This window comes from Vulpes vulpes, chromosome 10 (assembly GCF_048418805.1).
Source record: "Vulpes vulpes isolate BD-2025 chromosome 10, VulVul3, whole genome shotgun sequence".
NCBI classification, from domain to species: domain Eukaryota; kingdom Metazoa; phylum Chordata; class Mammalia; order Carnivora; family Canidae; genus Vulpes; species Vulpes vulpes.
In genome coordinates, this window is record NC_132789.1 from 54,476,201 (window position 1) to 54,497,862 (window position 21,662).

Sequence of the window (21,662 nt, forward strand, 5' to 3'; positions counted from 1 at the left end):
GGCCAAAGGCAGACGCTAAACCACTGAGCCACCCAGGCGTCCCTACTCATTTATTTTTAAAGATTTTATCTATTTATTTGAGAGAGAGAGAGTGAGAGAACACAAGAGGTGGAGAGGGAGAAGCAGGCTGCCCATCGAGCAGGGAGCCCGACGTGGGGCTCAACCCCAGTACCCTGGGTCATGACCTGAGCTGAAGACAGCCATTCAACTGACTGAGCTATCTGGGCCCCCAGCTCCATTATATCTAGGTTCTATTCCCTTCCTGTGTGACTTAGGGTGAATCGCTCCATCTCTCTGAATCTTAGCCTTCAGCTGCAAAAGGAGATAATATACAACCAGCTATACAGGGCTGTTGCAGGAATTGAATTTTAGCAACATATGGGGTGGCTGGCTCAGTCAGGGAAGCACGCTACAACGCTTCATCCCAGAGTTGTGAGTTCAAGCCCCATGTTGGGCATGGAGCCTACTTCAAAAAATAAAAACATAAATTTTAACAACACAGAGTGCTTGTCAATTTAAGGGGTTAGTAAGTTATCAGGTATCATTACAGCAGGTGGTAAATGTGTAGCATGTTTGTTGGATTTAAGTGTTCAGGACCACACAGAAGCTCAGACAGGAGCTGCTGCACAGGCTGCCCTGGGGTGAGGCTGGAAGAAGCCTTCCCTGCAGAGGGGGTTTGGGCCACAAGGAAACTGAGGGGTACCCCCAGTTCTGGGGTCAAAAATCTCCCTGTGGCTTAAAGTCTAGTCCAGATCCTAAAGAGTCTTATTGATTTATTTATTTTTTATATTTTTAGTCTTATTGATTTATAAAATAAAATACTAGGGGGCAGCCTGGGTGGCTCAGCAGTTTGGTGCTGCCTTCAGACCAGGGAGTGATCCTGGAGACCCAGGATCGAGTCCCATGTTGGGGTCCATGCATGGAGCCTGCTTCTCCCTCTGCCTATGTGTCTGCCTCTCTCTGTGTGTGTCTCTCATAAATAAATAAAATATTTTAAAAATAATAAAAAATGAAATAAAATGCTGGGGACAGCGGGGTGGCTCAGTGGGTGAAACATCTGCCTTTGGTTCAGGTCTGACCTCTAGGTCCTGGGATGGAGCCCTGTGTTGGGCTCACGGCTGAGCAGGGGAGTCTGCTCCTCCCCACTCTCATGCACTCTCTCTCTCTCTTTATTTATGTATTTATGTATTTATTTATTTTAATGCACTCTCTCTCTAATAAATAAAATCTTTAAATAATAATTTTTAAAAATCCTGTTGGGGCCCCAGGGTGGCTCAGTTGGTTAAGTGTCCAACTCTTGATTTTGGTTTAGGTCGTGATCTCAGGGTCTCGAGACAGAGCCCTGGCATTGGGCTCCATGCTCAGCGGAGAGTCAGCTTGAGGTTCTCTCCCTCTACCCCTCTCCTAGTACTCTCTGTCTCAAAGAAATAAAGAAATCTTGAAAAATATATACTGTTGCTTGGTAAATCTCCATTTGAGCCATTGGTGCAGTTGGCATGGGGGAAGGGAAGCAAGCAGCTCATCAGGGAGAGGGCGGTCTGGTGTGATGGATACAGGCCCTTTCTTAGGTGAGGTGGTTGGGGGATGAGAAGTCCTGCTAGGAGCTGACCAGGGTGTGTGCTCAGGGTGGGAGCCGAAGGAAGGCCTTGGAGGAGGGGAGAGAGGAGATTCTGAGTGCAGCCCCAGCCAGAATTCCTCCTGACATATCAGATTTACTTCTTGCCTCAGGCCAGGGCAAACACCTTCCCTTTCATCCACTTAGCAGACTTGTATTGAGTCCCTACTCTGGGCCAGACGAAGCTGGGAGGCAAGTGAGACGTGGTCCTTGGAAGTTCACAGTCCACTGGAGGAGACAGATGAATCAAACCATAATTATAATGTCAATTTGCATTTCCTTTCTGCACTGCAGCCTGGATAATTTCTTTGGTATTTTTTCCTATTTTAGTTTAGTGAACAGCTGAAGAAGCAAGAATAATAATTTCAGCACAGTGCTATGGTTACTGGACCAACAACACAGCTGGATGGGAGGCTGTCTGGTTGGGGGTGGAGGAGGAAGGGGCTAAGATTGGGATTTCTTTCTTTTTTTTTTTTTAAGATTTTATTTTATTTGAGAGAGAGTGAGAGAGAGCACAGGAGGGGGAGTGACAGAGGGAGAGGGAGAAGCAGGCTCCACGTTGAGCGGGGAGCCTGACATGGCACTCCATCCCAAGACCTCGTGATCATGGCCTGAGCCAAAGGCAGATGCTCAACTGACTGAGCCACCTAGGTGTCCCTAAGTTGGGATTTCTTAGAGATTTCCTTAGGTCTTGGATGAGGTGCCAGGAAAGGTGTCCAGGCATATTCAGCCATGGAATGATATGTTCTACAACTGACACATTCTTATGAAAACAGTGCATGTCAGAGGTAGAAAAACTAGCAAATGCATTTAAAACAGGGAGCATTGGGATGCCTAGATGGCTCAGTGGTTGAGCATCTGCCTCCGGCTCAGGGTGTGATCCTGGAGTCCTGGGATGAGTCCCACATCAGGCTCCCTGCATGGAGACTGATTCTCCCTCTGCCTGTGTCTCTGCCTCTCTCTCTCTCTGTCTTCCATGAATAAACAAATAAAATTAAAAAAAAAAAATAAAAAAATAAAACAGGGAGCATCACTCCCTGAAAAATCACCGCTAACATTTTGTGGTATATTCTTGCCATGCTTCTCTAATTTAAATGCTCATACAAATACCCCAAGGGATTGTCAGAATAAAAACTGTTTCAGTAGGTCTGGGGTCCTGGCACCTGTTGAGACTGTTTCTAAAACGTCCTCAGGTGATACGGATACTAACAGTCTCCAAATTCACTTGAGCAAGATTGAAGACTACATATGTATCGGGGTGTGTCTTTTGGTTGTTTCCAACTTTTTATTTTTATTTTTTAATTAAAAAAAAAAGATTTATTTATTTATTCATGAGAGACACACACAGAGAGAGAGAGAGAGATTGAGAGAGAGAGAGACACAGGCAGAGGGAGAAGCAGGCCCCATGCTGGAAGCCTGACGCGGGACTGGATCCCAGGTCTCCAGGATCACACCCTGGGCTGCAGGCGGCGCTAAACTCCTGAGCCACCTGGGCTGCCCAGTTTCCAACGTTTTAGTATTATAAATGATGCAGTAGTGAATCTTTGCCCATGGGTTTTAAAAATATTTGTCGGATTGTTTCTTTTATATAAATTCCTAAATGTATATCAGCGGGGCAAGGGTAAAGCATGTTTTAAGGCGTTTGATACGGTAAATATTCCTCCAGAGAGGTAGAACCAGCTTATATCCCCACTAATAATATGAGTGTCCAGTTCCTCCCACCATGTTAACATATAACTTTTGCCAATCTGATAGTCAAACAATAGTACCTCTTTGTTGTTTCTATTTGCATTTCTTTCCTTTTTTTTTTTTTTAAGATTTTATTTATTCATGAGAGATAGAGAGAGAGAGGCAGAGACACAGGCAGAGGGAGAAGCAGGCTCCATGCAGGGAGCGATCCCGGTCTCCAGGATCACACCCTGGCCCGAAGGCATGCACTAACCCGCTGAGCCACCCAGGGATCCCTCTTTTTTTTTTTTTTTTTTTTCCAATTTGCATTTCTTCCATAGTGAGGCTGAGTATCTTCCACATTTTTATTGGAATTCCTGTGTCTCACTTTGTAAATGGCCTATTTGTGTCCATGCCCATCTTTCTATTAGGCTATTAGGGTGCTTTTGTTTTCATTGATTTGAAAGAAGCATTGGATTTAACACTTTCCTTGGTACAAATATCAAAGTATAAATGATGTACTTAGGGGGATCCCTGGGTGGCTCACTAGTTTAGCGCCTGCCTTTGGCCCAGGGCGTGATCCTGGAGTCCCACATTGGGCTCCCTGCATGGAGCCTGTTTCTCCCTCTGCCTGTGTCTCTGCCTGTCTCATGAATAAATAAAATCTTAAAAAAAAAAATAAATGATGTACTTAGGAAATGACAAGTATTTGGAGCACCTGGGTGGCTCACTGGTTGAGTGTCTGCCTTTGGCCCAAGTCATGATCCCAGGGTCCTGGGATCAAGTCCTGCATTGGGCTCCCCACAGGGAGCCTGCTTCTCCCTCTGCCTGTGTCTCTACCTCTCTCTGTGCGTCTCTCATGAATAAATAAATAAAATCTTAAAAAAAAGAAAAAAAGAAACAAGTATTTAGATAAGCCTGGGGTAAAGGGCTTAGGGAGAGATGAGCCACATGTTGAAGAAGAGCATGACGGTCTAAAGTGCCAGGCTGTTGACACTGGGGATGTTGAGAGGTTGCAGGCACATTACAGCACTTGCTCTAGAAACTGGGATGACTCCCTTTCAGCAGTATTATAAATGCTATAGTCAGTAAGCAGTGCTGGATGAGCACAGCTTACTTTTAATCCCAAATTCTAGGTTGCATCGAGGCTTCAGCCTTTCTTTGTTTTATGTTTACACATGTTCTTCAGATACATTGCTGTTGCTTTTATTGATTGAGATACAATCAAATCTGCAACCTACATGGAGGGAGGGGAATTTTCCAAAAACAAGCTAGAATCCAGTTGGAAGCAAAACAGGGGGATAGCACTATTTTTGAAAAAAAAAAAAAAAAAAGATAATGATGGGGGGTACTAGCTGTGTCAGGTAATAAAACAAAGCCACAACAGTCAAATGAGTAGTTTTGGCTTTGACTAGACGGATGAATGAAATAGACTTGAGACCCAGAAATAGACACTGTACTGATAATGATTTCACAGGAGATAAAAAGGAGGCATTACAAATCAGTGCAGGGGAAAAGGTGATCTAACAAATAATTATTTGGAGGAGAAAAAAGCAAATTTTGGGGGGGTGGTTAACTCTATTCACATTAACCAAACACCAAAGTTTTTTTTTTTTTTTTTTTTTTTTTTTTTTTTTTTACAGAAAGGCAGAGGGAGAAACAGGCTCCTTGCAGGAAGCCCAATGCAGGACTTGATCCCAGGACCCCGGGATCATGACCTGAGCCAAAGGCAGAGGCTCAACCACTGAGCCACCCAGGCATCCCTTTTTTTCTTTTTCTTTATTTAATTTTTTATTGTTTAAAAATTTTTTTATTATTATTATTTTCCTTTTCTTTCAAATAGACTCTACCTTGGGGCACCTGGCTTCCCATCAAAATCCGACATTCTTCTTAAAGCCAAAATACTTGAGTCAAAGGTTGTTCTTCCCAAGAGAAGCTTGGACAGGTTTCAAGTTCAGAGTCCACAAATAAAAAATCAAAGTGGTCCACAGGGCAAATATTGGGGTAATTTGATAAGGAAACCCATCAACGAAGCCTCCACGGTTGCCATACATCCCCTCTTCTTTCAACAACTGGTTAATACAGAACCAGGAAAAATATCTTCAGGTTTCTGGGGAAAACAATTTTTTTATAAAGAAGCCCACACCAGGCAAAGTTAAAACTGCAAGTGTAAAAGAAAGATATTTTCAGGGATGCCTGGGTGGCTCAGTGGTTGAGCGTCTGCCTTTGGTTCAGGGCATGATTCTAGATTCCTGGGATCGGGTTAAATTCCACATATGAGGGCAGCCCAGGTGGCTCAGTGGTTTAGCACCGCATTCAGCCCAGGGCCTGATCCTGGAGACCCGGGATCGAGTCCCACATCGGGCCCCCTGCATGGAGCCTGCTTCTCTTCCCTCTGCCTGTGTCTCTGCCTCTCTCTCTTTGTGTCTCTCCTGAATAAATAAAATCTTAAAAAAAAAAAAAAGATATTTTCAGACATACAAGAATCAGAAAGTTTCTAACCCTGGGCGCCAAAATCTCACAAAGGGAGTACTCACCAAAGAAAAAGATTAATAATGCTGTCTGAGCAACAGTGGCAGCTGAGTGTGATCCACAAGTGAAGGGAATAAAGAAAAAAATCAGAAGACATATTTGAAATTGATGCTTGAAAGATTTTTCATAAACATACAATTAAAATACTGTTTATTGGTTTTCACTTTCTAGAATGGACGGCTTAACTGCACTAATAGAACAGGAAATATTGTAAACCTTGACAAGGCGAAGTAACAAAAAATGGTGGTGGGAGAGGGAGAGGGGTCCAGGGAAGTGAGCTAATGTCCTCATTCTTCATAGAGGGCAATCAATAGGTACTGCTGAAGGCGATAAATCAAGACACAGATGTGTAAATATATTGTTTAAAGTCATAAGGGAGTTCCAGAAGAATGAAAGGTAATAATATAGCTAACCAAATCAGGAGATACAGGTGGGAGGTCACATAAATGGATCAAATCCCCACAACCTGGAGTCCCCAGGCGCTGTCTGCTAAAGGTGCATCTCATCCTTCCAAGCTGTGATGCTTCCCGCCCCAGAAACCTCAGCCAGAAGCTTCAGGGAATGAAAGTGGAGCTGGGGAGAGGTTGGAGGAAAGCTGACCTCTTGTTTTGTGTCCTCCAAGAATTATTTTTATCTATAACTTGCTCCCATTTTTTTTTTCTTCAGTAAAAAAACTGTATTGGTAACCGTTTTAAGAACTTATGGTAGGTTTTTAACAGTAGAGAGTATAGCAGTTTAAAGGATGAGGTACTGACATGGAAAGAGGTCTACAGCATATATATATATATATATATATATATATATATATATATACACATATATACATATACATATATTTAAATGTTTTATTTATTTTTAAAGATTGTATTTATTTATTCAGAGAGACACACAGAGAGAGAGGCAGAGACACAGGCAGAGTGAGAAGCAGGCTCCAGGCAGGGAGCCCAATGTGGGACTAGATCCCAGGTCTCCAGGATCACACCCTGGGCCAAAGGCGGTGCTAAATCGCTGAGCCACCCACGGATCCTGGTCTACAGTATATGTAAGTGAAAAAGGGTGATTTGCAGAAAGGTGGGACTACGGGGTGGGGGGGGGGCATGGGTGGCTCAAGTAGTTAAGCAGCTGCCTTCGGCTCAGGTCATGATCCCAGGGTTCTGGGATGGAGCCTCAGGTCAGTATCCCTGCCCAGTGGGGAGCCTGCTTTTCCCTCTGCCCCCTGCTTGTGCTCCCTCTCTCACTGTCTCTTTCTCAAATCAATAAATCTTTTTTAAAAAAGGTAGGGCTGGGGATCCCTGGGTGGCGCAGCAGTTTGGCGCCTGCCTTTGGCCCAGGGCGCGATCCTGGAGACCCGGGATCGAATCCCACATCGGGCTCCCGGTGCATGGAGCCTGCTTCTCCCTCTGCCTGTGTCTCTGCCTCTCTCTCTCTCTCTGTGACTATCATAAATAAATAAAAAATTTAAAAAAAAAAAAAAAAAAAAAATAAAAAAGGTAGGGCTGTGATTCCAGTTGTATAAAAAATAATTTGTATGCATGTTTATATATTCACAGAAAATGCCTAGAAGGCTATAGACTAAATCTTTGTGACTACCTCTCGGGATTTTGGGGGCAGGAAAAAGAACAGGGACTTGAACATTTTCTGCTTCTATCCTATTTGAAAGACATTAAAAAATTAAAAGTAGAGGCAACTGGGTGGCTCTGTGGTTGAGTGTCTGCCTTTGGCTCAGGTCCTAGGATTGAGTCCCGCATGGGGCTCCCCATAGGGAGTCTGCTTCTCCTCTGCCTGTGTCTCTGTGTCTCTGATGAATAAATAAATAACACCTTTAAAAAAATTAAAGCAATATTAATTCTTTCCAGAAATTTTAAAAAATTATGAAGACAATCATCTAACCTCACAACTCGTGGTGTATTTCCTTCCATACATTTTCCCGCATCTGTGTCCTTGGCTCTGGGCAGGTGGCAGTGTGGGAAGAGCCCTGAAGTCAGGCCGGCCAGGGAGCGCTGGCAACTCCACTGCATTCCAGCTGGGGACCCTCAAGCAGGTTATTCAACACTTAGGCTCAGCCTTCCCCATTCCAATAAATGACAACTCCTTCCTTCCATTTGCTCCAGCCAAGGCTGTGGGGTCAACCTCAACCTTGACTCTTTCATCTGGCCTCTTAGTCCCACGTCCAAGATGAACGAGTATCTGGTCACTTCTCGCCACACCTGGGTTTCTGCAAAGTCTGGCTCCCATTTCTGACCTCCCCCTCCACTACTCTCTCGCCCCTGGTTCCTGGTCTCACAGCCACACCAGCCTCAACAATCAGGCACATTCCTGCCCAGGACCTTGGCTCTTGGCCACTCTTTCTGCCTGGATGCGCATGCATTGTCAGGCAAAAATCCCTCACCAGCTTCCTCTTTCTTCCCATCGGATCTTTTCAGTGAGGTTTCCTCTGACCACACTTTCCTACAGGCCTGATCCCCCCATTCTAACCCCTTCTCCATGGCTTTTATCAGCAAGAAACTACATATACATTTATGATTTGTCATGTGCAGCGCCAGGTTTCCTCCTAGGGATGTAAATACCTCAAGATCATTAGTCTGTGTTTAGGTCACCAGTGTGACTAGCACACAGCCCATGCTCATTAAGATGTGCTGAGGGCGCCTGGGTGGGCTCAGTTGGTTGTCTGCCTTCAGCTCAGGTCCTGATCTCAGGGTGCTGGGATGGAGCCCTGCATCCGGCTCCCGGTTCTGCGGGGGGCCTGCTAGTCTGCTAGTCCCCCACTCCTCCCCGGCCACTTCCCCTCCTTGTGCTCTAATAAGTAAAACCTTTTTATTTCTTAAGTATATGTTGAATGAGGGGACAAGACCTAATTTTCTCAACTACAAAATGGGCATAATAGGACCCACACTGTACAGTATTGAGGATTACATGAAAAAACATCCAAATTGTTTGCACAGGAGAGTCAGTCAACCTAATTTAGGATAGTTAAGGATAGGGATCCCTGGGTGGCGCAGCGGTTTGGCGCCTGCCTTTGGCCCAGGGCGTGATCCTGGAGACCCGGGATCGAATCCCACGTCGGGCTCCCGCTGCATGGAGCCTGCTTCTCCCCCTGCCTGTGTCTCTGCCAATCTCTCTCTCTCTATCTCTCTGTGACTATCATAAATAAATAAAAATTGAAAAAAAAAAAAAGGATAGTTAAGGATAGTTTCTGAAGAAAATGTTTCAGTGGAGACCTAATGAGCAGGATTTAGCCAGCTGGGCAGCCTTGGTGGCTCAGCGGTTTAGTGCCGTCTTCAGTCCAGGGAGTGATCCTGGAGACCCGGGATCAAGTCCCACATCAGGCTCCCTGCGTGGAGCCTGCCTCTCCCTCTGCCTGTGTCTCTGCCTCTATGTGTCTCTCATGAATAAATGAAATCTTAAAAAAAAAAAAAAAAAGGATTTAGCCAGCTACAGAGGTGGTGTGTGTGTGTGTGTGAATGTTCCAGAATAGTTTATGGGACGGTACGGACCTGAGAGGTGGAGTGGTGAGGTAGGCACAAGCTGACAGAGTAGACTGTGTCATGGCTGGAGGGCAGGGGGCGAGGGGCAGGGAGGCTGCAGAGACCGGGTCCTGCCCCCTGGGAAACCTGTGCAGTTTGGGCCGACCGTGGGGGCTTGGCCGGGTCTGGTCAAGCCGGTGACAAGGTCACTTCTGCCCAAGGGAAGAATCCATCATTCCGGCTGCTGTGCTGAGAATGCGTTGGCTAGGGCGGGGCTGGGGGCAGGGCTGGGGGCAGGCCCAGCAGGTGAGAGTCCAGGCGGGAGGGTGGTGGGGGACACCAGCAGGGGATGCAGAGAGGCCAAAGGGGAGAGGGAAGGCCGGATGGGCGCGGCTCGCTGATGAGCTGGGTGTGTGTGGGGGACTGAGTGGATGGGGTGCTGCACACTGTGACAGGGGCCCAGAGGAGAGGGGGGAGGGGCAGGGACTCTGGAGCAGAGGTAGCCAGGTGTCAGTCCCAGCTCTGGCGCTCACCTGCCCTGTGGTCTTTGACAAGTGAATCCACGTAAACCTCAGTCTGGTCTGTGGCGCGGAGCACAGAGGGTCTGCCTTGGCGATCAGGACCTCAGGATGTGCAGAGCCTGCCCCGCGGTCCTCAGGCTCCTGTCCAAGTGACGATCTGACACTTACTCCTCACTTGGAGATGTCTGGCGGTTCATTCTTTTATTTAGTAAACAATCACTCAAATTTAATACCATCAAGAGTAACGCAATGACGAGGTCATTTTTCTAAGCAAGTAGAAACACGCAAGGCACTGAGTGAGGTGCTGGGGAGCCCGGATCCCAGGCCTTGGGGACTCGGGGTCCCCCAGGGGGCAGCTGTCAACACTGGAGGCGGCAGGATGTGACTGAGGGACCTTGCCTGCCGGGAACTTGTCCGGTCGACATCAACCGAAACCCCTGCGCTGCGCCATCTGGCTACTTCCAGCGGCCTTTCTCGGGGTGTCTCAGCCCCCGACCCCCCCACCCAGTCACACCCCACTCCTTGCAGTTCCTCCTGTCGGTCTGCTTTCCACTTCCAAGCCTCTGTGAGTTGCTCTCTCCATTGGAAATGCTTTCCCCACTTCGTAAAAGTCATCACCGCTGGCCCCATGAAACACTCCGAATCCAGCTGAGGTCACCTCCTCTGGGAAGCCTGCGCCCACCCGCAGCGGAGTCAGGTGCAGGTGCTGCCTGGGCGTGCCCGCGACTCCTCCGTGCTGGGCTCATCACGGCCAGAGCTGTCCGACAGCCCGGTCCCTGCTGACTTAGCTCCGACCCTGCTCGGTCCGGGTCTGGCCTCTGTGCCTGGGAAGTTCCGTGGCCTCACAAGCTGGCAGGGCTGGGCCGGTCACTGCTGGAGAGGCTGCAGGGCTCCAGGAGCTGAGCCAGGCCCATGATGCTGCTGCTCATCGGGGGGCCAGACAGCCACTTTGGGTCCAGTCGCTTCATCACGTGGATTCCAAGAGTCCTCACTAACCAATCTCCGTTGGGTCCCAGCCTCCGGGGGCACCCAGGCCATCTCTCTCCTTGGCAGGGGAGGTGGAGAGGGAAGGGGAGGAGAGGCAAAGCGTCTGCTGGCTGCCTGGGGAGCTGGGTCCCCCATGGGGTGCTCCTGATACACACCGGCGGCTGGTTTCCAGGCTTCGTAACGCTCCTTTCAGAAAGTGAGCCGCAGTGCTGGGAGCCCGAGCTGCCACAAATACTCAGGCCAGCCTCGCTGCCTCCTTAGGCAGCAGGGCATCTCCAGAATCTACCCCTCGCTACTGACCTTACAGAGCCCACTCTTTGGTTCCGGAAAGAGCTGAGACAGAGGCCCGGTTTGTAAGAAATCGGATTATTCAAATTTATTACCATCAAGAATTATGCAATGATGCTGTAGTTCTCTTAACAAATAGAAAACAGACTGTGTACAACAGTGGACTCTACAGCACTAGCATCCACAAGGTAAAAATGAATGTTTCATCCAACATTACCAACCCTGGATTGTTGATCTTGACTGAGCCTAGCTAGATCTGGGGACGAGCTCCATGTCCCTAGGCTAAAACAGCTATGCACCCTTCCCCGCCCCCCGCTTACCTACCTAGATAGTGTTGCCCAGAGGCCCTCTCCCTGCCCCTCAGCAAGCCGAGATAATAAGGATTGATTATAGTACCATTGAGAGAAGTCCAGTAGTCTTGCCACATTGGTATATGAGGGCATCTTGAGAGAGTGGAATAGAGCGATTCTCAGGGGCTCTGACAACAGCTGCAAACCAGGGGGGGGAATCATCTGGCCCCTGCTCTGAGGACACACGTGTGCTCCCAGGCCCACTGGCCTGGACCTGAAGGGCCAGCTGTGCCCCTGCTCGGCCCTGAGGTGTGCGGGGTGTGGCACACACCCTGACCTGTGTCGATCCCCGTGGCTGCACGGCCAGATCCACAGCTGACCACCACCACGCCATACCGCAAGGCTGGGGACGAAAGCACGGCTCTGAGGGCCCCCGAGGTCAGCCCGGCAGCTCCCCTGGGGAGCCCAGGCACAAGGGGCCACCTCCCCCTCTTGGGGGCTGGAAGCAGACGCCAGGGGGATGACTCTTGTTTTTTTTTCTTGGTGGGTTTTGTTTTTTTGGGATTTTTTTTTTTTGTGTGTGTGTTTTTTTTAAACCTTTGCAAACACGATGGTGATGAGGAATGCCTTGCCAGGCTCCCCGAGACACGTCTGTGGTTCTGGGCTGTGAATGTTACACACACACACACACACACACACACACGCACGCACGGGAATAGACAACTGGAGATGAGTGTTTCCTATCTCCTCCCCGCCCACCACTGTCTGTGGGGCCTAAAATAAGGCTCTGGAGGAAAAACAAAACAAAACTTAAAAAAAGAATTGTGTTTCCCCACATTTGGCTGAAACAGGATCTTGTCTGAAGGGCTGGAGGAGCAGCTGGGTCAGCGGTGCCTCCCAGGCCCACGGCTGGGCCTCCACTCAGGCTGGCGGCCCCAGCTCTGCACAGAGGAAGGCATGTTCTGTCCTTCAGCAGCAAAAGTCATACACAAAAAGGATCCAAAGTGAACTCAAGAAAGAAAACAACTGAACCCCAACCCCCACAGCGGCCCATTCTGCAGTTAAGGATTTGCAAAAGGAAAATCAAGAGGGAAGAGGCTAGAATCAAATCCCCTCAGTCTACCCCCACTTAATGTATAAAAAAGGAGACTTTGCCCCCATCCCCACCCCATGAGAAGAAGCATGAGAAACACGGCACAGAACAGAGAGCTCGACGCAGGCTCCGGGCAGGCCTGGTGGACAGAGACGGGCCATGGCATCCGCCTGTCGGCCCACCCACTCGCCCAGTGGTGTTCTGGGCTCTCCATTTGGTGTGGCAATGTTCCTGAAACGCTGTGACCCCAGTGGGCTGTGCTCTGCCAGCAACAGCATCCGTGCAGGAGGGCTAGACGATGGTCGGTATGGCTCAGAGGAGCTGGGTCCCCTCCGGAGCCCCAGGCAGGGGCAGCGGAGGAGAGGGGAGCGGTAGTTACGTTGCATAGTGGTCAAAGCTGCCAAGGTACTCCAGGGCCGCACGATAGCACAGCTGGTACTGGTCCTGCCGGGACAGGGGCGGGTCAGCCAAGGCAGCGTGAGCGGATACTCCCGACGCACTGCCAAGGGCACTCACGCTGCAGCTGGGGGCCACAGGCAGGTGCTAGACCAGATGTCTGCCCCAGGCGGTGTCCAGGGAGCCTGGAGGAGCCCTGGAAGGCTTGGTTCTCCCCATTTGCCACTGCCCTGCCCCTACCATGTTTATCTGCTCCTAGACTGCGCAGCCCATAAGGACTGCTGTCCCACCCTCGCCGGAACCAGGCACACTGCTGGTGCTCAGGGCACAGCTGCAGAAGGAGGAGCACACTCCACTCATCCTACCGCAGCGCCTCAGGCAGAGCAGGGAATGGTAAACGTTGGCGGCACGCGGGTGGGAGGAGCCGGGCCCTGTGCCAGCCAGTGGGGGGCCTGCGTACCTCCGTCTGCACCATGGCTGGGCGCTGTGTGCGCAGGGTCTTCACGGTCTGGAACATGTCGACCACGCCCTCGTAGCGCATCCGCTCCAGGACGATGCTCAGAGTGATGAACACCCCGGTGCGGCCCACGCCGGCGCTGCTCAAGGACATCATTGGATTGGGGTCCTGCCCACCAGGCCCACGGGCGCCCCCGTGCCCCAGCTCCCCACAGGGTCAGCCCTACCTGCAGTGCACCGTGATGGGCCCATCCTGCCCGAACTGCTCCTTGGTCTTGTGCACTTGCCCGATGAAGTCGATGAAGCCCTCACCCGTCTTAGGCACGCCCTGCTCGGGCCAGTCTGTGAACTGGAACTGCCGGATTGTCCTCGACTGCCCATCCTGGAAGAGGGGGGCAGAGAACAGGGTTAGCCTCTGTGCCCCCGCGGCCCCACCAGGCCATACGGGCAGCACGACATGGGTGCGCGCCCATGAAACTATCATGCCTAAGGCCCCGGGAGAGGTGCTCCTGGCCCCACACCCTCACCCTCACCTCAGGTTCCTGCAGCTTGAGCCAGGGCTCCGTGAAGACTGCCACCACCCCACATGTACTTGGGCAACATCACAGACATGCTATCGTGCAGACATACACATCCCTGCTCTGTACACTCACCCGGGCATCCGTGACCTTGAACTCACGCAGGATGTACTGCGGCATGTTGTACTCAGCCATCGGGTCAACGACAAAGTACTGGTAGCGAGCGGAGCGCTCTGCTGGCCAGTACTGGTGGCATTTCTCCTGTGGACAAAGGGCCCAGTCCCCGTGGTCAAGTGGAGAGGGATTGGGGGGACAGCTGCAGGTTTCAGAGGGTTCTGGGGCAGGATGCTGCAGGTGGTGAGGAGGGGGCCTGAGGCTCTGCCGGGGTGGTTGGGGGGAGGCCGGCTGTGAAAGGGGAGAGGTGTGGAGAGGTGGTCGGCGTGTGCCAAGGTGTGGGGGGTGGGCTCACCCTGCCCATCTCCCGAAGCCTGGTCAGCATGACGACGATGGTGGAGCCATGCTCCCAGAGCATGCGCCAGAAGTCCTCGGTGCTCTCTGCCAGGGGCCCCTGCGTGGCGATGTAGGCCTTCTGCTGCCTGCAGCGGGCATGGGACCGGACACGCTGGAGCTGCTGCTGCCCCCTGAGTCTCCCCAAGACTGCCTCATCAGTCCCTTGGACTCCCCCTCCTCCAGGAAGCCTGCTCTGATCTCCCGGGCTGGCCCTACTCTGCTGTGCCCCCCAGCTGGCCTGCTGCAGGCCCAGGCGCCTGCAGAGTGTGTGGGGCGGTCACGGGCATGCTGACCTATAGCCGTCCAAGAAGCTGGCATTGATGTAGTCAGAGCCCTCCACACCACGGATGGGCTGCAGACACACACGGGTCAACTCATAGGGCATGATGTTCACCAGGCGGTTCTTGAACTTGTTGCAGGGCAGGTTGGCGCTAATGAAGCGGGATGTGTGGGCCTTGGAGCTGGCCAGCAGCTAGACAGAGGGATAGGCCAGTCAGGCCTGGCTTCTCGGTGGGGGTGGGGGTCTCCCCCTCAGCCCAGTCCAGGCCCCTGAGCCCACCTTGAACTCGAGCTCCATGGCAGTCACACTCTCCCCGGGAGGCACTTGGCCCAGCTTCTGGATATGGGCATACAGGCTGCGGGCAGGCACCTCCGTGTGTCCGCACGTGGCGGCCTCTAGCAGCGCCTCGTGGATGAACACGTACTGGTCCTCTGTCTGCACCATGTAGTTCCGCTGCGATCGCATGCACGTCACGTGGCCGTAGATGTCCACTGTCTTCTCGTGCTTCATCCGCTCCAGCATGGCGTCGATGACGATGAAGCAGCCCGTGCGGCCCACGCCCGCACTGCAGGACACGGGCTTGCTTGGGCAGAGGTCCAGCCCGCCTCCCACGCCCGCCCCCAGGGTGGCCTCGAACACTCTCACCTGCAGTGCACCACCATGGGCCCTGCGTCTAGCGGGTTACAGGCCTTGACCCGCCGCAGGAAGGCCAGGATGGGGGTGGGGTACTCGGGAACCCCGTGGTCCGGCCAGGCCATGAACTGGAACTGACGCAGCTCCCGCTTCTCGCTGGAGCCACTCTGGGGAGAAAAGCGGGGAGACCCGAAGTGTCAGGGCAAGCGTGCCCACTCTAGACTCAGGGCAGGACAACCTGGCACTGAGGCCAGGCCAGGACTCCGGCCACAGGAGGGGGACTGGAGGAGCCTGAGGCGCTGTTCCCACCCCCCACCCCTGCCCCATGGCACGGGCTGCCACAGGGCACTTACACACCTCTGGGCCCTGACTCTCAGCACACCGTGCTTAGAACGGTTCCTGACAGGGCCGGGGCTGGGGGAGGGGGGGGCGAGCACGGGGGCAGGCTGTACCTTGTGGAGTGCAAAGGTGCGCACAGTGTATGTGGCCAGCTCCACCGTGTCCAGCAGGGTCACCTGAATGAGGCCGTGGGTCTCGGTACCCCGGGCTGGCCAGTACTGATCACACTTCACCTATATAGGGACAAGTGGGGCAGGTCTGAGGGTGCTTAGGTGTCCCCAAAGGCCCGGACAGGCAGGGACCCTGGGGCAAAAGGGGGGGTGGGAGGTCTGGCCCACATGGCTACCAGGCCCCCAGCCCCGAACTCTCACATCTATCATGCCACCTCCCTGCCAAACCAAATCAGGTTCTCACGCTACACTGCCATCCCTGCCCTAGCTAGGAGAATGAGGGCCATAATTGAAAATTATTTATTCATGACCAGATCGCACCAGGCACATTTTCTGCCAAATTTACCCATAACGTTTATGCGCCATTTTCAAGCTCTGTAAATTTTACGTTCCGGTTGATGCTTTGCAGTGCAGAAGCAGATAACGGCAGCTCTTTCCACTAATTAACTTAGGAGATGGGCTAATGTCCCGGGAACACTCCAGCATCTGGGGAACATGTGAACATCCTGGGAACATGCTAGCAACTGGGGAACACATTAACGTTCCTGGAGAAAGACAGCATCTGATACAACATATTAATATCCGAGGAACGTGCCGGCGTCTAGAGAACGTGCCACAGCCCAGGAATACCCAGCAACTGGGGGGCGTGAGAACACCCCAAGAAGACAAGAGGACTTGGTGAACCTCTTGGGGAGCTTCTGACAGAGGCAGGAAGAGGTGCCTGAAAGTCACTGGAGACTGAGTCTTCCCCAGCCCACCTCCCCAGCAGGAAGGCTGCTGCACAGTCCTACCCGAGACTTCTCCTCCAGCCGTGTCATCATGACCACGGTGGCCGTGCGCTGTTCCCACACCATCCGCCAGAAATCGCCCATGGTCTCGGGCAGTGGGCCCTGCGTGGCAATGTAGGCGTTCTGCTTGCGGTAGCCATCGATGTAGTTGGCATTGATATAGTCACTCCCTGGGACACCTGTGAACAGGAAGGGACCCAGGAGAGCATTATTCCAGGGGCCCCATCCAGCCGTCTCTACCTCGGTGCACCTGAGGCCCGCGGGCCTCTCCTGCAGGAGGAAACATCACCCCAGCCAGCAAGGAGGAGAGCAAGGGGATGGAGGGGGCGCTGCCCTTGGCTCACCATCGATGGAGGTAAGGATGACTCGGGAGTGGTCGTAGGCGATGACGTTTGCATAGCGGTTCTTGGGCTTGTTCACCTCCAGGTTTGAATTCTCCCAGGTGAACTGCTGTCCAGGGTCAATGGACTGTAGGAAATGGAGGCAGGTAGGGCAGGGTAAGGGCTGAGGTCTCCCTGCTGCTCGCGAGACCCAGCCTGCCGGGTGGTGCCCACATGCTGCCTTCGCTTCCGGGCCTTGACCAGCCCCACGCTCCCCTAGCCGTAGGACTGAGGCTGCCCTACCACCTGTTGGGTAGGTGATGGACCAGAGACCCTTCTGAAGACCCTTCTGAATGGGGCACCAAATCTCCTTGCCCAGTAGAGTGGCCAGGGGAAAGTCCCTCAGACCCTGCGCCCAACTAGCAAAATGCGTACGGACCAAGAGGGAGCGATGGTAGCCAGTGGTGCCGCACCCAATGCCACTGAGGGCGCTGGGCACCTGCTGCATCACCGTGTCCGGCTCTCCTCCTACCTCCCCGGCCCTTCCTTGTCTGTCTCCGCTCTGCCCACCTGCCCTTGCCACAGGCAGGGCCCAGCACTCCTCCAGGGGCCGTTCCTGGGCTTCCTTCGCACTCTATCACTTGCTGGGGCCCTCATTTGCTCGTAGGGTCTTGCACTCACATCCTGGGGCTGCACGCACCCCCAGCCGCAGCCCAGTCTCCCTGAGCTCCCGAGCTTAATGGCCGGCAGCCTCCTGGGCAACCCCACCTGGGGGCCCACAGGCCCTGCGATCTCAACCCTTGCTAAGTAGCTCGGCCACCGGAACACCATCTCGGTCAAAGGCACTTTCATGCATTTACCCTCATGTCATCCTCAAAAACCCCTTCGTGCCCCTGTCCCCTCAGGCCCCACCATGTCCTAGGGCTTCCATACCCTCCTCAGCCTCTCTTCAACCTGCTGTCACCGGCCTCGGCCAGGCCACCCCAACTTGGGCATCTCCCTTTCTGCTTTTACCCCATTCTGTCCTGTGGCTGGAACAACCCTCAGAAAATGCTGATTTATCATTTTCCTGCTTCAGTGCCTTCTGCGCTCACCACCACAGATCATGACGGTAGTAGCAGTCTCAGAATCCATGGTGTACATGGCGCTATTCTGAGCACTTTGCACATATTCCCTCACCTAATGCCCCTCTGAAGCAGGCTCCAGGACTATCCCCGTTCTACAGAAGGACATTACCCGAAGTCCTCAGCAGAGCGCGCGCTGTGCTCGTGTTTTGGCGCCAGGCTACTACTCTCTACAGGACAGCAGGCACAGCTGAGGCCCTCCAGCACACCCCGCCCCTCGGCCTGCCTTGGTGCTGCCAGCCTGCTTTCTCTGCATGATTTGGCATATGTAATCCGAAGGTATAATGTTGTATTCAGGGCCGATCACCTGCCTGAACTGGCCTCCCCACCGGCTGAGCCGCCTGACGAATTTGTCTCCGTAAGCCCAGCATTCAGCACAGGTAGGCGCTGGGCAGTGTGATCACTGACTGGCTGTCAGAGGTGACAGAGTTATGGGATCCTGGCTGAGGGAAAGCCCACAGCAGGCCCAGGAGGGCAGAGAAGGCTTCTGGGAGGAGGAGGAGGAAAAGCTCAGGCCAGAGGAGAGAAGTGGGCAGAAGGTGAGAGAGGGGACGCTGTGAGCCTCGACAGTGAGAAAGAAAGGGCAGCTGTTGGGACATGGGACGGGACAGGGGTGGGCAGAAATCACGGAAGGTCCTCCAGGCCAGTGGAAGAACTGAAAGCAGGCCCCAGGGGCTGCTCTACAGGTCAAGGCGGCATGCCTTCCTCATGGCAGACACGTTTATCAACCTGCCTGCCAGGCCCAATTGCTTCTGCAAAAATCTGGCCCACGGCCGTGAGAACCCAGCTGACCCACAGCCCCCAGAAGGGGAATCCTGGGACCCCAGGGTACCACGCACCACTGGGGTGACGGTGGGGGACATCTGATGAGAGGGAGCGGACTCACAGGCTGGGCTGTCCATTATTGATCGAGGGTGAGTACTGGCCAGGCCTGTGCCGGGAGCAGGGGCAACGGCAAGAGAGGAGCTGAAGCAGGATACCACCTGTGTGTGCTCCCTGGAGCACAGGTGAGGAGGTGGGGGCCTCCTTCATCACCTCCTTCTCCAGCAGAGCCCTCCCCGCTGGGCCGCCTGGAAGCCCTCAGACTCCAGGAGCTCCGAGGTTGGAGCCCTCAGCAGGTAGGAGTCAAGACCAGAGTGAAGAGGGCACGTACGTGGGGGGCTGTGAGCTGGAAGGTTTGTGCAGCCTGAGCAGCGGGCCTGGAGTCCCTAGACTCCCTGCTCTGTGACCTGTGTTGCTCTGAGAACACACACAAGGGTGTCAGGCAGGCCTGGGTCTGACTCCTGGCTCTACTATGCACCAGCTCTCTGCCTTGGGCAAGTCACTTCACCTCTCTGAGCCTCAGTTTCCTCATCTGTAAGGTGGGCTAACAACAGAACCATTTCACACTGTGAGGAGAGCAGAACGAGAAGACGCACATAAACTGCCTAGGCTGGTCTGGCCTGTGGAAGCTCCTGATGTGTGAGCTGTTACTACTGGTCCACGCGTGAGCGGGTCCAGCCGTGGGCTGCTTACAAGGGCTCAGCCAGGCCTAGCACCCGAGGAGCTGGGTTCTCCAGGAGCCACTGCTGACTCCTCCAAATCTGTGCTCTAGGGAAGTCCAGAGGCCCCCCCACCATGGCTGGGACCCGATGCAGGGCAGGAGCTGGCATGGGGGTGGGCCTAGCCCTGGCACATGCAGAGGTAGGGACATCTCACCTCGTACTCCTGGGAGAACTTGAGGCCGTCATTGGCTTTGAGACGCTCGATGTTGTCGGCCAGGTCAGTGATGGGGATGGGTGGGTGGTCTCGCATACCTGGGGGGGGGCACACACGGGTGGTGTCAACACGAGGCCCACGCCGGCAGTGGAGATAGCCCAATGCATGTTATGTGCACATGTGTGACCATGGAGCACTCGGCACTGGTGGCATGAGAACAGCAGCACATGCGGCGACAGGGATGGCGGAGCACACAGCGGCCGGGGGCAGGGGTGGAGTGAGGCAATGTGTGTGCTGTGAGCACGCGTGGGCGTGGGCTGCGGCGCTCAGTGGGGGCACCAGGGCCCCGCCTGGCGGGTCCTCTAGGGGGACACCAGGCTTCCTTCCTCCCGGGTGGGGGCTGGAAGCCCAGGTAGCAGCTGCACACCCCACCCCACGGGCCCTGCCTGTGGACAGCCCTCCTGCCCCTCACTGGCGCCAGTCACGGTGGGAGACTCGGTGACATCGGCGCTACACCGAGCATGTGGATGGAGTGGACGCAAAGTACGACGACATAGAATGGCGCAGAAGATTCCCGAGAGAGGCGCAGAGATGGGGAGGGAGATGTGGACACGGGAGACAGAGGAGGCCCCCAAAGGGTGTCGGATGGGGACTGGAGATCACAGAGGCAGAGACCAGGGCCGGGCCAGTGGGGAGGAAGACAGGACTGGAGGAAGGTGGGGGACACAAGGAGAGGAGGGGAAGAAGATTCAAGAAGGGACGGAGGCGATGGCGTGAGAAAAAGTTGGAGGAAACAGACACAGAAGCCAGAGTAGCCCCCGAACTCAGAAAACTAACTTGAGATATTCGGGCAACTGGGGACACTGGAACCTGCAGAGAAAGAAAACAGAAAAACTAGCGGGGCAAAAGAAGGAAGCCCAGAACCTTCTCAGGGGGGCTGCGTGAAGGGACTGGGGGAATGGGCCCAACCACAGGCCCCCTCCGCACCCTTCCCCCCAGGAACGCTCGCCCATCTCCCACCAGGAGCGGAGCGCTCCCAACCCCCAGGGGCCTGGGCAGCCGTGGGGGACTCTTTTTAAGACTAAATTCTAGATCCCAACCAACCCTTAGCCCCTCTGGTATCAACATTTGACCTTGGCTATTTTCAGATGATTAGGCGAAAGGGGAGCGTGCTTTCCCCTAGAGAGAGGAGGCACGCATGGCCAGAAACAACAGGGTCAGGCTACACAGGATATGCATATAGGACTGTATTTTCTGTGATTCTGAAACATTTTCAGAATAAAGATTAAATTATAGAAGGAAAAAAAACCCTCTATGAACTAAAAAAAATTTGAAGAAAACTCGCCATGCCCCTGATTCCTTCCCTTGTCCCTTCTGGTCCCCGGTTCTCTCAATAGTCCAGGGACTGCTGTGTCCGCGGGGATGCCTCTCCCCACTGGCAGGGCCGGTTCCTTGAGCTCTGCACGTGTGGTGACTCATGGCTGGCCCCAGCCCCCAGCCCCTCCTGGACACCCCATCCCTCTGCATTCGGCCCTTCCCACGTCTGCACCCTCCTTTCACTCTCTCTCCATCCCTCCTTTTCTCTCAGATCCCTACAGTTTCCCTCCAGCCCCTGCAGCCATAGGCACTCGGGATCTGAACCCCGGGCCCTTGGCGGCTCAGCAGTCCTCCCGGGGCATGCCTGCTTAGCGCCCACATCCAGGCCACACCTTCCCTGATGCTCTAACCAATCTCACCTCATCATGGAGAAAACCACGGCCACCAGCCCAGAGCTCCAGCAGGACCTGACCACCATGCTCTCTCCACAGTCCCAACTGCCAAAGCCAACAGTCCTCCCAGTGCACAGCCAGCCCCGGCCTTGGCTCAGGGACGCTCCGCTCCTCCCATACTCGTCCTTTCTGGCTGCTCCTTAATCTCCCTGGCTACTCTTCATTCAGCCTTCCTCAACTTCCCCTCCTTCTTGGCTGCCCTG

At 53.5% G+C, this 21,662-nt stretch overlaps 1 protein-coding gene across 24 annotated transcripts in view; it reads right to left on the reverse strand.

Annotated features, from left to right (window-relative positions):
• Nucleotides 1-11,137: 11,137 nt before the first annotated feature.
• PTPRF (protein tyrosine phosphatase receptor type F) overlaps nucleotides 11,138-21,662 on the reverse strand; it is an 86,776-nt gene continuing 76,251 nt past the window's right edge. For 14 of the 24 annotated variants that reach the window (XM_072724264.1, XM_072724254.1, XM_072724262.1 and 11 more), the window contains 12 exons: nucleotides 19,691-19,788; nucleotides 16,893-17,016; nucleotides 16,552-16,727; nucleotides 15,704-15,823; nucleotides 15,264-15,418; nucleotides 14,898-15,183; nucleotides 14,632-14,810; nucleotides 14,298-14,424; nucleotides 13,964-14,089; nucleotides 13,538-13,692; nucleotides 13,315-13,450; nucleotides 11,138-12,902 (listed from right to left, as the gene is read on the reverse strand). In XM_072724264.1, the coding sequence (XP_072580365.1) occupies nucleotides 12,834-12,902; nucleotides 13,315-13,450; nucleotides 13,538-13,692; nucleotides 13,964-14,089; nucleotides 14,298-14,424; nucleotides 14,632-14,810; nucleotides 14,898-15,183; nucleotides 15,264-15,418; nucleotides 15,704-15,823; nucleotides 16,552-16,727; nucleotides 16,893-17,016; nucleotides 19,691-19,788 (1,751 nt within the window). In that variant the 3' untranslated portion in view covers nucleotides 11,138-12,833. Of the gene's footprint in view, nucleotides 12,903-13,314; nucleotides 13,451-13,537; nucleotides 13,693-13,963; nucleotides 14,090-14,297; nucleotides 14,425-14,631; nucleotides 14,811-14,897; nucleotides 15,184-15,263; nucleotides 15,419-15,703; nucleotides 15,824-16,551; nucleotides 16,728-16,892; nucleotides 17,017-19,690; nucleotides 19,789-20,527; nucleotides 20,561-21,662 lie in introns of all 24 variants that reach the window. The other 10 variants (XM_072724261.1, XM_072724249.1, XM_072724241.1 and 7 more) reach the window with 1 other exon arrangement.